Source organism: Melanerpes formicivorus, unplaced genomic scaffold (genome assembly GCF_026170545.1).
Source record: "Melanerpes formicivorus ecotype bairdi unplaced genomic scaffold, bMelFor1.0.p_v2 SCAF_2, whole genome shotgun sequence".
NCBI classification, from domain to species: domain Eukaryota; kingdom Metazoa; phylum Chordata; class Aves; order Piciformes; family Picidae; genus Melanerpes; species Melanerpes formicivorus.
The window spans coordinates 49,477,906-49,492,251 of record NW_027142354.1 but is presented as its reverse complement, the minus strand read 5'-3'; the positions used below and the strand labels follow the sequence as shown (position 1 = coordinate 49,492,251).

Here is a 14,346-nt window from a genome sequence, read left to right as displayed (position 1 = left end):
AACATGAAAGTTGTTAATTTTACCAGGAAATTGTGGTAAGGGGTAATGTAAAACCCATCTAATACTTGGATAATCACCTTTCACACATCCATTAAGTATCTGGATCCCCATACAGTGCTTGATGTCATTCTCAGTAATCAAAGACTACTAGTGTTACAAGTTGTTCTTTTCAATATTGCATAATCTTCTCCACAGCACAGTTCCAATATGCATGTCAAAATGGAAAGGTGTGTTTGTAGGCAAAACAGCTGACTACTAAATTCCATCAGTTCCTTGGGTTACCCTGTTGTTATGTAGTAGTATAACCTGGGTTGAGGTAACATCTCAAATACTGGCCACAGTCATGCATCAATCACGAGATCACAAGCTTGTGTGATAGCAAATGTAAGGAATGGATTGCTCTGTATCTGAAGAGTGGAAATCTGAGATGCCACAAGATCCCAAGCTACAACCTAAATTAACACATTTCCAATATATTCCTGTAAAGCTGAGCATTCAGATCTGTGCTCCACACACAATAAAGAAAGATACAAGACACAAAGAACTGTCCTTTAGATGTGCATTACATGAAACACATGTCTGAGCCAAATGTCATCATGAAAATTCTTAGATCATTATTCAGGGGGAGAGTCCTTATTTCAGTAAGTTTTAAATCTTAATGAGAGAATGAGAACATCACAGGATAGAGAGATACTTCAGTCTATATGGTGGGAAAGCATCTGTGTAACTTGATCAAGAGAAACAGATGAGATTACACCACACCAGGTGATAAATAGAAGGAAAATTATATAATTTAACTTATTCATTCAAAGATGCCTTTGCCAAAATACAAAGCTACTTGTAAAATATATTAAGTTCTTCAGGACATTGTCAGGATGTTGTCATTCAGATTGTTTTTGTGTTTTGTTTGTTTGGGTTTTTTTTAACCATAACCTAAATAGTATTTGAAGCTTGCTTCTCACAGAAAGCCTGACAGATATTTTCAGTTCATCATGAATTGGACACATTCAAAGAAAAAAAAAAATCTTGAAAACTAGAATTGGACTTAGCACTGCAAATGAATGCTGAAACATTTCACTCTTCCACAAAAAAACAGCAAGGTAATGAGCAGTATCATTTCTCTCTGCAAGCAAGACACAACTGCCACATCCTAGTCTTTTTGACAGAAGTTGAAATGCATTATTTACAAAAGCACTTTGTTATTTAGGTCATTTCACTGAGTCCTGAAAAAAAACCTTTGTTTAGTACTAAACTCTGCAATGCAAGTAAGCCATGCATTACAGGGAAGCAAAACATTTTATGTCAATAATGGATTTATTGGTTAAAAAAGAGAAAGAGGGAGGGACGGGATTAGTCTCTCATCCCACTGCAAAAATCAGGTACTTTAGCCCAATGCAAATAAACCTCACAAGAGTCCATCAAATCTGTAACATAACCTACAGCTGACACAGTGATTAAAAAAGTATGACAAATTAATGTGTCACCAGGCCAGACCCATGAAGTGCTGCCCCCTTTACCCAGGAAGCAGAAAATTGTTGCTATTGCCGCTTCAAAACAACAGTTAGTTGTTACCACAAACAGCCTCTGATGTAAGGTGACCTCTTGCTGGCAGGAAGACAATGCATGCCAGCACTGAGTGCTTTTTCTGCCCCTGCGGGACATCTGTGTCATTTCAACTGTGGTTCTACAGTTAATAGTGATCAGGTCCAACACTTGGAAGCACCAGGCAGCAAGTGAAAACTACTAAATCCAGTTATTTTTGAGCCTGAACCAAAACCAGGACAACTTGACAAAACAATAACTGTTGTGGATACACTCAACACACCCCAAAGATTCTGCCTGAATTGTTGACTGAGGAAATCAAGGCTTTCAACCATTTCAAGTACATCAAACTTCTAATAAAATTAGATGTTCCAAAGAAAACTAAAAAACTATAATCTCCAATCACACAGACCTAAGATACGTAGCAGTATCACAGATCTTTCCAATACCACTTATGACTTTTTCTTGAAGAAATCACCAGGTGCTTGGAAAGAAACATTTGCTTAAAGTATGAGAAGTTGCCACAAAAATCTTACTACTTGGTTTATTATATGGAATAAATAAATAAATACAAAACCACCCCAAAACCCCAAAACAACCTTGTACAATTCATACCTTCTGGAAACAGAACTGTAAAGTGCCAACCCACCAGTTTTCCATGTTCCCACATCACTTACTGCATGTAAGATTATCAGAGTAACTTTCAAAAGGTCATTGTTTTCTTTCAGAGAGCATCTTTCTACAGCATCAAGGATGCTTTCTGGACATAATTTTTTTCCCCCAAAGCCTTTAACAAATTAATCTGGTGCTTTCTGAATATGAAGTCTTTGAAGGGGGCCATTTTTCCACTCAATAATCTTCATAAAAGACAGGGTTATGCACAGTAAGAACAAATGTACTCTGACTCAGAGTGGATATAAAAGGCAAAATGTTCTAGAAGTTGTAACACTATTTGCATTTTGTCTGTTTATCTTTATGATTTTATATATCCTCCATATTCAACTACAGAATGATTTAAAAAATGAACTTCAAGCTATGAATTTCTCTGTGGAAATCCACATTGTCTGTAATGTCTGGTGCTGATAAGCAGAGACTGGATATTAGTATCTTGGATTCTCCTTTAAATTTAACTCCAGCTTGCTTCAAGGCATTAAGAAGCTGTTGCAGAGCTCCCACACAATTCTTTGTTCACTTGCAAACAGTATATCGTCTTGTTTGTGTATAACTGCTGCAAAGATGCACTGAGAGCCTGAAAGCCTTGACCAATGTCCCTCATTGGGGAGATGTGGTGGGGTCTTAGCAAAACTTGCTCACTTGCCCACAACCCATCCTAATCAAATGTGCTGATGGTAGCCAAAATTTGCTTCCCTTCTTTGGACTAGCCAGAAGAATCATCTACTGCTAGGTTTTTTTTAGCTCTTACTGAATCATCCTATCTACGCACTGAAGAGGAGTCAAGGATTTCCTGTTCATTGCCTGTCTGCATTATGCCACTGAAATTATACTTCTTCTCAACATACTTGAGACAAAATTACTAAGGACAAATAAAGAACGAAGTACCTGTCCCAAAGAAGCCACACTATAAAGCTGATGTTGCTAAAATGAACAGTCTGGGTGCAGAGATGGAGTTCATCACTGCTAAGCAATCCCTGTCTCTTCCCCCTGCAAAGTACTGTACAGATTGAATTGTCATAGAAACCAAGTTAAGGCATCCAAACATACTGATGATGAACAAGGAAGGAAAAGAAGCACTTCAATAAGGTCAGCTTCTACTGACAGAAAAATATCCTCCCTGTACAAGGGCTGCTATGCAAAACAGACTCAGTTGAAGGGACAAATGGGACAGGGCACATGCTGCACCTCATAAATGGAAGAAAATAAAATTAAAATTGACCATTATTAAGATTGGAGCCTTCAGTGGTCCAAAAGTCACGTATTTAGCTGTCCACTTACTGTGCAATTGTTGGAAGTGACACATTCCCATGGTATCCTCCTTTGCTGAATCCCCATTTCCTGGGGATAAGCACAGTCCCTTGGCTGGCATCAAGCACTTTTGCCTCTAATCCAGAAAAGCCTTACCTGGTTGGCTCCTGGAGTTCTACCATTTGTCCTGTGTGACCTGATTATAGCTTTGATCAATGGCCAGAGCAGCCATCTGCAAAGTAGACAAGGCTTCAGGAAAAGGTATCTTTGATTTCTTTTCAATGCCTTAAATGTACTTGTAAAGTCACCTTGAGCACACAAAGATGACTTCTGCTTCTCTTCTTGATGAGCTTTCAGATGATGTGATTAGAAAGTGTTTTGATACTGGGCTGCACTGGTACTGGAAGGAATGATACGCTTTCTCCTCTGTTTTTTCTGTCTTTTTATAGATTCTGTCACCACATGAAAGTTTTAAAGTTATCCTGGAGTGTTTCTGTGGCCTTTTTGTCATAGAATCATTAAAAAAAAAGAAAAGTCTAATCCAAACATCCCAAGCTGTTATATAAATTAAATATGCTGCAAACAACCATTTCTCATTCACCAGCAAAGTGGTCCTTCCCCGTCTGTGCATGCTATTCTGACTGCCCTTTTTCCCCGGTTAGTACATCTGAATGGCAAGCTCCCTGTTTGTCAAGGCCACCGACAGCAGGGCTTTAATGCACTTTGTTTAAAGCCACATCTTTAATCCACTACAGAAAATGTTTCTGAGAATGTGCTTCTAAGGAGAAATGAAGCACGTTCTTGTTTATTCCACAGCAACAAAGAAGTAGAAACGTAATAACAAAATCAGTGTCACAAGGCAGGCAGTTTATGCATTTTACCCCAGTATGACATAAATATAGCTATGCCAAACACATTATAAAATGTGATATGAAGGAACTGAAGCAAATGTTTGTCTTTGTGTGGCACTACACAATTGAAATGGACAAAGGTCCAAACGTACCAGATGAAATCTTGAATGATGACATTTAAAAATATTCAAAAGAATCACAATAATTTATCTCTGCTCTGCTAGAGAATGTGCAATATGATATTTTACTTGTTTATAGGAATTTAGATATTCTTCAGGCTCACTTGTATTTCTTTTTGCCTTTGAGCTCCCACTTGTTTTATGGTTGATTAGCTAAGACATTCCTTTCAACTGTTACAACTCCAGAGAGGCAGGAAACAGCAGAAAAACAAAATTATTCTTGAGCTTCATCAGAGACTCAGCAATTCATACTGCAGTGGCAGAGGTAGGAAGCAGAAAGGAGAGCTATTTTACTGAGTTAAGTCAATATTCAACTAAAAAGGAAAAAAAAGCTTTCTGTTGCCTGCAAGTTGGGAAACTAAGAAATGAATACACAGGAAAACTGATTTCCCTCTGGTATTCTAAGTTTGCTATTCAGTGTGTTGGGAAAGAACAAAAGAAAGGAGAAGCAGAATAGCTCAAATTAGACCCCCTTGGCAAATACGGCCTACAGGTTTAGAAGCATTATAGCAAAACTCAACATTCAACGTATTTCTGTCATTTAAGGATGAGTAAAACAAAACAATTACAGAGATGTAACTAGCTATATATTAAAAAAATAATAGTAATTTCAGTTCTCAAAAATTACATTTCTTGAACTAGTGGGCAATAGTCCTCTTTTATGCTTTCAGCATCTAATCCCAGTAATACTACCTTAAACTGAAATACAAGAAATGCTCTCTTGTATTATAGAATTGTTAAGGCTAGAAGGGACCTCAGGGATCATAAACTTCCAGCCCCCCTGCCATGGGCAGGGACTCCTCACACAAGATCAGGTTGCTCACAGCCACATCCAGCCTGGCCTTAAAAACCTCCAGGGATGAGGCTTCTACTACCTCCCTGGGCAACCTGCTCCAGCGTCTCACCACCCTCATGGTGAAGAATTTCTTCCTAACATCCAATCCTAATCTACACATTTCTATTTCTTCTCCATTCCCCCCAGTCCTATCACTACCTGACACCCTAAGAAGTCCCTCCCCAGCTTTCTTGTAGGCCCTCTTAAGATACTGGAAGGCCACAGTTAGGTCTCCTCAGAGCCTTCTGCTTTCCAGAGATAAAGCCCCAACTCCATCAATCTGTCTTCACAGGAGGGGGGCTTGCTCCAGCCCTCTGATCATCCTTGTGGCCCTTCTCTGGACATGTTCCAGCATGTTCATATCCCTCTTGTAATAAGGGCTCAGAACTGGACACAGTACTCCAGGTGGAGTCTCACCAGAGTGGAGTAGAGGGTGAGAATCACCTTCCTTGACCTGCTGGCTACACTTCTCTTGATGCAGCCCAGGATGTGTTTGGCTTTCTGGGCTGCAAGTGCACACTAGTGGCTCGTGTTCAGCTTCTCATCCACCAGCACCTCCAAGTCCTTTCCTTCAGGGCTGCTCCCAAGCTAGTCACTGCCCTGCCTATATTCTTGGTGTCATCATCAAACTTTTTGAGAGTGTACTCAACGCCACTGTCACTAACAAAGACGTTAAACAAGACTGGTCCCAGTACTGATCCTTGAGGGACTACTTGTCACTGACCCATTTTCATTTTTCATATTATACATAAAATTCTTTTCCACTGTAATTTATTATTATTAAATTTAAAATTTAAAATTTTTAATTTAAAATTAAATTATTATTAAATTTTGCCATGGTTTAGTTGTTTAGGTGGGTTGGACACGATGATCTTGAAGGTCTCTTCCAACCTGGTTTATTCTTCTATGTATTCATAATTTGCAAATTAATTTAGCTAAATCTCATAATTTGCAAATTAATTTAGCTAAATCTCATAATTTGCAAATTAATTTAGCTAAATCTAGAGCAACAAAATTTTTACATTGGCCACAAAGTTCAGTAAAGACAATGCCACGTGGAAAGATAACGCAGGCAGCTAAGAAGTCAATCCCCTCTGGCATCAGTAACAGGACAGGAGGGGAGAAAAGGAAGGAAGGAGAAGCCAGAGAAAGAACAGAAGGACATTAAACACATTAACATGTATGGAAATGGGACAAAAATCTATCATGACTTAAAGGATCTGACTAGACAATAACTGCTTTAAAAATAATAAAAAATAAAATATCTAACCTGGACTTCTGTAAAACATTTGATATAGGACTAAGAACAGACAGCAATAACAATATATAAAAGATATGCAGGAAATTGTGCTGCCCTGACAGAATAGATTGTGTTCAGTACAGCAAAGCTTTTTCTTCTTGTCATGAATATTTAGTATTTGTGTGTTAATGAAATTTCTAATGAAACAAAATGTTTCAGCACTGTTAAGACAAAGATGATCAGAACAAATACAGCAAGAACTGGATAATATCACTACAGTCCTCAAGGTTAAGAATATTACTGATCTCTTTTAACATGGTTATGAAATGCCAAGTCATGTGTACTTAGTACTATGGAAAATCTACCAAAAGCTAGAATCCACTGTTGGAGAAATGAGTGAGGAAGGTAAAGACATTACTGGACTGTTCCAGGAAAGACTGTCATCTGTGAAAGATGCAGTTGTGAAGAAAGGCAAGGGTAACTCTTTGAGAAAGGGAAGGATTAATATCATAGCATAATAAAGATTTCACCTAGGATACTGGTTATGGTACTACTTATTCGTAATGAAGAATAACATTAGCTCATTATGCATTTCTCTCAACATACCTTCATGTGAAAAAGTAAAAAGCAACTGGGATATTTGGTTTCATGAAATAAAGCCTATGAGAAACTGTGACTGTTTAAATGTATTAAGAAGGTCCCAGGAGAGCTGGGGAAGACTTGTAACTCAAAGAAAACAGTTGACACAAGCAGTGACTTTAATTTCTTGCCTTCATAGTCATGAAAACACTTGGTGTAGAACGAAACATCCAACGGGATCAGTAGAAACAAAGCTACTTTTAACATATAGCTTAACCAGTGTAAAGAAGTGATTATGACTTCTGTACCCACAATGAACACCTCAAAGTCACTTTCAATCTTATTCACTCTACCCATTTACCTACCAGCATTTTTGGCTGAAATATTTCCTAAAGATTAGACAGACTCAGGGTTTTACCTGAAGAGATTGACATGTATAAAGAGCAATAATTCTCTAAAGCAGCATGAAAGTGTTTCAAAGCACAGTTCAAATATTCTATCCACATTCTTTAACACCATTTGTCACTGCAATGAAAGACAGGTTAGCCACATACAGTATCCTGATTTAAATCCATTTTACTTTTGTGATGCTGCAACAGAGCTAGTAGGTCTGCAAAGGAGCTCTCATACATGCATCCTAACCACTACAGTGAATTAAACTTTTATCTTTTCAATATGATACAATGAATTCTGTCCTTTTCTTACCAAGTGGAATAACAGCTTCAAGAGCTCAATACCTTGTTTTCCAGGGTGGTTTCTCAGAAGAAAAATTCTAACACTTCAAAGTTCTACTCCAAATCAGATTAAAGGGAACCATCAACCTAGAGGTCCCACATTAGGGACAGAAGGAAATGACCTCAAGATGCACCGAGGGAAGTTTAGGTTGGATATTAAGAAGAATTTCTTCATTGAAAGGGTTACCAGACATTGGAGAGGCTTGCCCAAGGATATAGTGGAGTCCCTGTCCCTGAAGGTATTTAAGTCATGTAGATAGATGTAGTGCTTAGGGATATGGTTTACTCAAGGACTTGTCAATTCTAGGCTAATGATTTGACTCAAGAATCTTAAAGGTCTTTCCAGTCCAGGCAATTCTGTGATTCCAAGTCTGAAGAACAAATGCTCTCATTGAAAAGCAGGGTCATAATTTAATTTTCAGTTTTTCATAAGGACTGAGCTAGGAGGTGTTTTCTGGGAATATTCCCCAGAGTGGATCCTGCAGGCATGACAGGCAGAAGATATATAGTTTGTGAATTCCAAGAATATTCAGGGAAAACAGCAAAGAAGAGAGACAGCAAAACTTTGTTGATTGTTAAGCAACGCTGTAAACAGACAGGATGTCCTCTTGACTCTCCAGCTCTCCACCTTACACAACAGGAAAAAAGGAAAATTCCAGATCCTTGCTACAATTAAAAGCCACTGGCATAGCAAGCCACATTCTCAGTAAAAAAAAACCAACTCTGTAAAACTGGTTAAGGCAGTAGTTTTCTCACACCTTAAAATCAGCCTACCATAGTAGTAAAAAGCTACATGCATGAAATTTTGAGTTAAATGCTACCAACAGATATTTTATAATGAAGTCGGGAAAAAAAGCCAACCAACCAAGATTTTACCTGTTCTCAAAAGAGCAGAGTCCATCATCACATTGGCTGCTTGTGTATTTCAGCAGAAGGGGTGAACTTCAGTGACAAGGAATGGTTTTGCTTATTTTATCCACTTAAATTATTTCAGACAGCAATGTCACAAGTTTAATTCAGGAAAGGATTTTGGCATATCTCTGAATTACATTACAATTAATGAAACCTGGACACAAATTTAAAGCATGTGTTTAAATACTTTCCAGAACAGGAGAAAGAAGATCAGCTGTTCCAAGTTCTTACCAGAGTGTTGCACAAGCTACTGTTATTTTGTACTTTGTGCACACTGAAATCCCACATAGTCTTTTATAATTCAGGAGCTACTTTAAAACTACACATGCTTTTGTGCACTGTGTCTTAAAAAATACTACTAATTTCCATTTCACTTGCCACATTCAAGCTAATTAATTACTGCTATGATCTTAATTAGTGCACAAAAAAACCGACAAAAGCATGCTTACCATATTACCTTTATAAAAGGTGATCATAAATTATTTCTTCTCTGATGTACTTAGTTTCCCCAAAAGATTTTTCAGGGAAGAGATGTGAAATTTTATTTCACAACAGAAGTTTTATCTACATAGGATGTTTGACAGACATGTGCTATTAAATCATACACATAAAACTACGTTGTACTATAAAACAGGGGTTAAAAACCCCACACAAAACACCTCTTTCAAGGACAGTTCTAACTTCTTGCAGTTATTTATAAATGGAAACAAGCTGCCACACGATTCAGCAGTAAAGGAGGATAAAGAACTGATGATAATCCTTGTGCTCCTCACATGAACTCCAACGAGGCATTTGAATGAGACTTTTAAAGCTGTAAATTGTCCATCAAAACACAGAATAACTTTTGCTAATCCTTGCTGCCACAAATTACTAATCCATCTGGAAAGCTATTTTTTGCATGTGTTTACAAGGATCTAAATGTCATCAGACAAAGACAAGTAGGTTAGTAGCATGTTGGAGGGGGAAAAAAAAAAAAGAAAAGACTATGACAGAAATAAAAACTCCAAAGCAGTTGACCACAGAATAAGTAGGATTTGCAGAAGTACTTACAGCTCTCAATCTCCAATGTGCAGTTCTGCTCATCCAGCGGATATCTCCGTAGGTCCATCATACAAGCAGCTGTTGTTGTAATTCTGTGAAGGAAAAAGAAGAGCTTGTTAATATGTCTTGTTCCAATCTCTCCTTGATCGTGCATAGTCTGCACAACTGATGCTTTTGTCTGTTTTTACTGAAATACCATGTCTGCTGCTTACTTGCAACTAACACTGCTCTATGAAGGTTATGCCAGCCTGGTGGGTGAGCAGAGAGCTTCCCCTTTGCACGCCATTATCATAGCACTTTAAGCTTTAATCATCATCAAGCAATTTATCCTGACAAAAGGAAGCATGAACTAGGATTACAGTATTTCTTTCATTTTATAGCGGAGAACTTCAAGCCAAAAAGGAAAGGCTCACAGAAAGGTGAAGAAGAAGAACAGAGAAAGACACGTATGTCATATCCTGGCTTAATACTCTAAATCCCTTCATGAAATGTAATGCTTCTTTCTTCTGTTCAACACTGCTTTGTAAATAAAATATGAGTTGATCTTCATGTTAGAAAGCAAACATTTTCAGGACCATTTTCACAAAACCATTCAGACCACCTTTCTGTCTCCAGATTTCACCAAACTACTACCACTAACATGTGTCAAGTAAGTCTATTAGATCTTGAGAGAAACAGCTGTAGTATCAATTAATCTTGTGTTGATAAGCCTCTGGAGGAACATGATCCTGAGTTGATACGAATCAGGGAAAACTTCTCAGCAGTATTTTATTAACTACTTTCCCATCAAGTCTTCTTGACGTGTAGACAAAAATAAATTCATCTCTCACCCTCACATCAGGGGCATGCTATATAACTGTAGTAATTAAAAAAACATTACAATCTGGGAACTGCCAACAGTCAAAATAACATATCCTCCATATAGGGCCCCTCATAGATTCAGAGAGGTTTCTAGGCTTTGTTTCACCCTCTACCTGATGAGAAACCTTCTCCTACAGCTACTAGCATCTAGTGATTCCTACAGACTTCTTAGAGAAACACTTTTGTCCTGTGTATTAAGTACAGTTGATTGGCCAATTCCATCTAGGTAATGTTTTCACATCCATAGAAAAATGAGAGCACTGCACTGCAGCCAATGGTATAAACTTTCTTCAGGCTAAAAGTTGACCAAATGATTCGACCCAAATCATAAAATACAAGATGATGTAAGTGTGCCTCCAAAATGGTACACAAGTGGATAGGTAAAGTAACTGCAGCACAAGCAGACACTGCACAACCTGAAAGCATTGGCAGTTGCATCTTTACAGGGTATTTATAAGATACTAGGTGACCAACAGTTGTCTTCTCAAAATCCTGTCTCCCTGTATGAAGGTTACTGGCTTTTCATAGCAGATATTTAAACTGTTCAATAACTGTTTACAAAGCCACTCTTACACTCTTCCATCTGAAAACAAGATTGAGAATGCTTTCATTTGATGGACCTCATTCTTTCTCCTTAAATACCTAATAAAGAGCTCATTAGAAGCAGAAAAGTACCATTTCCTGACAGTGGCTCACAATTCACTCCAGCAATCCTTTCCACAAGGCACTTAAACACTGAGGCTACACAATCTTTTTATTAGCATCCTTATTGGCCATTCTAAGAACGTTTTACTGTCATTTCCAGAAGAAAAGAATCCCTGCAAATTTCTTCAAAGAAAAAAGTAGGGGCAAGTTACTCCTATAAACACTTAGCAACTCATACACCTTTCTTGTCCATCTTGACAAGAACCCTCATTTTGACCATTCATATGTATTGGGCTCTCACAGATAAGAAACACCTTTCAGCACTAAGTTCTTCCTTCAAAGAACTGGCTTTGAAAATATATGGGGATTGATCAGTGTGAGTTACCACAGATGCCTCAAAAGACAGCTTCCTGTAGTGGACAAAAGCTGGAGAAAAGAATCCTTCCTCAATGGAAGTCTTTGAGATGTTAATAAAAAAAAATCAAACTGCTAAGGAATATGTTTATTGATAACAAATACAAATTGAGTAAGCAGTAGAATATATAATTTAAAACAACAATAACCAACAACCCCCCCCCAAAAAAAAACAAAACAACACAACAACAAAACCAAACAAAAACCAACAACCAACCACCAAAAAAAATCCCAAGCACCCAAACCAACCAAGTAACCAACCAAAAACCACCACCAAAAACCCAAAATAAATTTCCTGGAAGTTTATTCTTGGATCCTTCTTTTAAGATTCAGAGGGAAATCAAAGAAATTGCCCTGATGCAGTATGTCTATATTATAGTTACAAGTTTTACAAGAATTGCAGTAATTCAGAGGAAAAGAGTCACAGTCAAGGTTTAAGTGCACAAATGAATTGTGGTAAATATGAACCTGGTCAGCTACTGAGTTTTCTAATACCTTTCTCTGCACCAAACACATTTTTTCTATCAGTGTCTACCAGACCAGGGGCTTCAGCAAAGAGACAAACTTGTGCTATCCTCAGTGAAGCGTGTGCTTATACTGATGGTGGAGCCAAGAACTCAATTCTGACATCTTCCATAGGATTTTTGGGTGCAACAAACACCACAAAAGGCCTTGATCAGAGGCTACAGCCAGCTAGAAGACAAGTTCTTCAGGGAACATTGTCAAATCAGTAAAAGCCACAGTGCCTTATTTCATCTGAATATCTAGAAAAACAGTGGCACAGTCATGAAACAATTGGTAGAGCAGAGTTTTAATCAAGCCAACACAGCAGTTTTGAATAATGTACTCAATTCAGCTCACTTGTTCATTCTTATCCATAATGCTAATTTGCTGAAATAAAGAAAAAATCTGTCATTTCCTCTCGTAGTATATCTCTCATATTTTTACCCTGACTTTTCTCACATTTATGGTAAAGTAGAAAAAGTTCTCTTTCATCTTCAAGATATTTAAAAAATTAAACTACCATTTTTTTGGTAATTCCTAATGGTTTGCCATTCATGGTGAATAACTAACCCAAATTACTGATACAAGAGCCAAGACACATGACCTAGACCTTTTCAGAGGAAGAAACAGCAGTTGATTTATAGCAGTTAGGAATACGTGAAACGGGCAGAAAGCCTCTACCCATTTCATTTTTCATAAAAGGTTTAAAAATATTTTTATACAGTCTGGACTAATGCACAAAATACAACATTGGATTTTGCATAATGTAACCTTGAGCACAAGCAACGAGAGAGGGAAAGCTTTGAAAAAGCAACACTGTGACTCAACTCATTACAGTCATTAAAGATGATAACAGCATAACAGATCTCTCAGAGAAATGCCAAGTGAAATGAAACACATTACAGACCTGTCTCATACACTCATCTTTTTCTCTGTTGTTAAAGTAACCTTCTGATGTTTTATGTTATGATTCTTAACAATGCAAACCAGTCTTCAGCTTTCTGAGTTTTGAATGTAGACTAATTATGGAGTTCAAAATCCAAACAAAACCAGGCCAACCCTGAAGGACTAACCTGCCTAAATAAAGTATTATGAGCTAGACCTAAAGCAAACTTCATGTGTCAAAACAAGCATAGCCATAGTGCAATTAAACCTGCATCACAACTAACTTGCAGCAAAAGTAAAGTCTGCTGTCAGTAATTCTGAGAAATCTGAAAACCTGCCCATCTCCAAAGCTTTGGGAGGGTCTGTGAATCCCTTAAGAGCTGGAAATTGGCACTGCTCCTTTCACAGGGCAAAGCTGAAGGCCATAAAGAATTTTTTATTATAATACTTTCAAACATTAAGTGATACAGAAAATAATGGACATCACAAACACTATCCCAGCAGTGCTAATAATTCTTATTTTTCAGTGCTATGTAGAGGACAGTTTTTCAAAATCCAATAGATTTTGCTCTTCTGACAAGTTCAAGTGGGATTTGCAATTCAGAATAGCAACTTAAACAGTTCTGACATCACCAGTGGAGAAAAAAAAGCAGCACTGAAAGACAGGAGAGCAATGCTAATGATAAATGGAGCTGGATAGAATCCAATTCCCACTTGGAGCTGCTGTGGATCTGCAAAGCTATAGGAAATAAGCAGCAACAGAAACTTATCTCTGCCCTGGAAGGAAGCAGCCCTGATCTGCAATTACAGGATTACAGACACAAAAGAAATGATGAGCAAAATGGTGACAATTTCAGATAGCTCTTCCGAGTAGGGTGGTAGTATGAGGACTATGCAATACTCCCTTAACTTTATTACTGACAGACCATGATCCTGTTGAGTCTGGGAAAATACAAATACTAATTCTTTCATAAGCATATGCACATAGATGCTGTCAAAAGCAGTATGGTTCTGTTTCACATCTGCATAACCGAAGGCAGACTATGCCTCCTCATTAACAACATCAGGAGCAGCCCAAAGACCTTGCAGGGATATACCGCACTCCAACAGACTCCATCTCCTTATCGTGGGCTTTAGAAGAATCCTGCGCACACACTGACTGGGAGTCACAAACTCTCTGAATTAGTTACTGAAACCACAT

At 37.8% G+C, this 14,346-nt stretch overlaps 1 protein-coding gene across 3 annotated transcripts in view; it reads right to left on the bottom strand.

The window, feature by feature from the left end:
- The window catches only part of GABRB2 (gamma-aminobutyric acid type A receptor subunit beta2), a 141,324-nt gene that overhangs the window by 57,964 nt on the left and 69,014 nt on the right, over positions 1-14,346 (bottom strand). For all 3 annotated transcript variants that reach the window (XM_068159563.1, XM_068159554.1, XM_068159572.1), the window contains one exon: positions 9,846-9,928. In XM_068159563.1, coding sequence (XP_068015664.1) covers positions 9,846-9,928 — 83 coding nt within the window. The remainder of the gene's footprint in view (positions 1-9,845; positions 9,929-14,346) is intronic.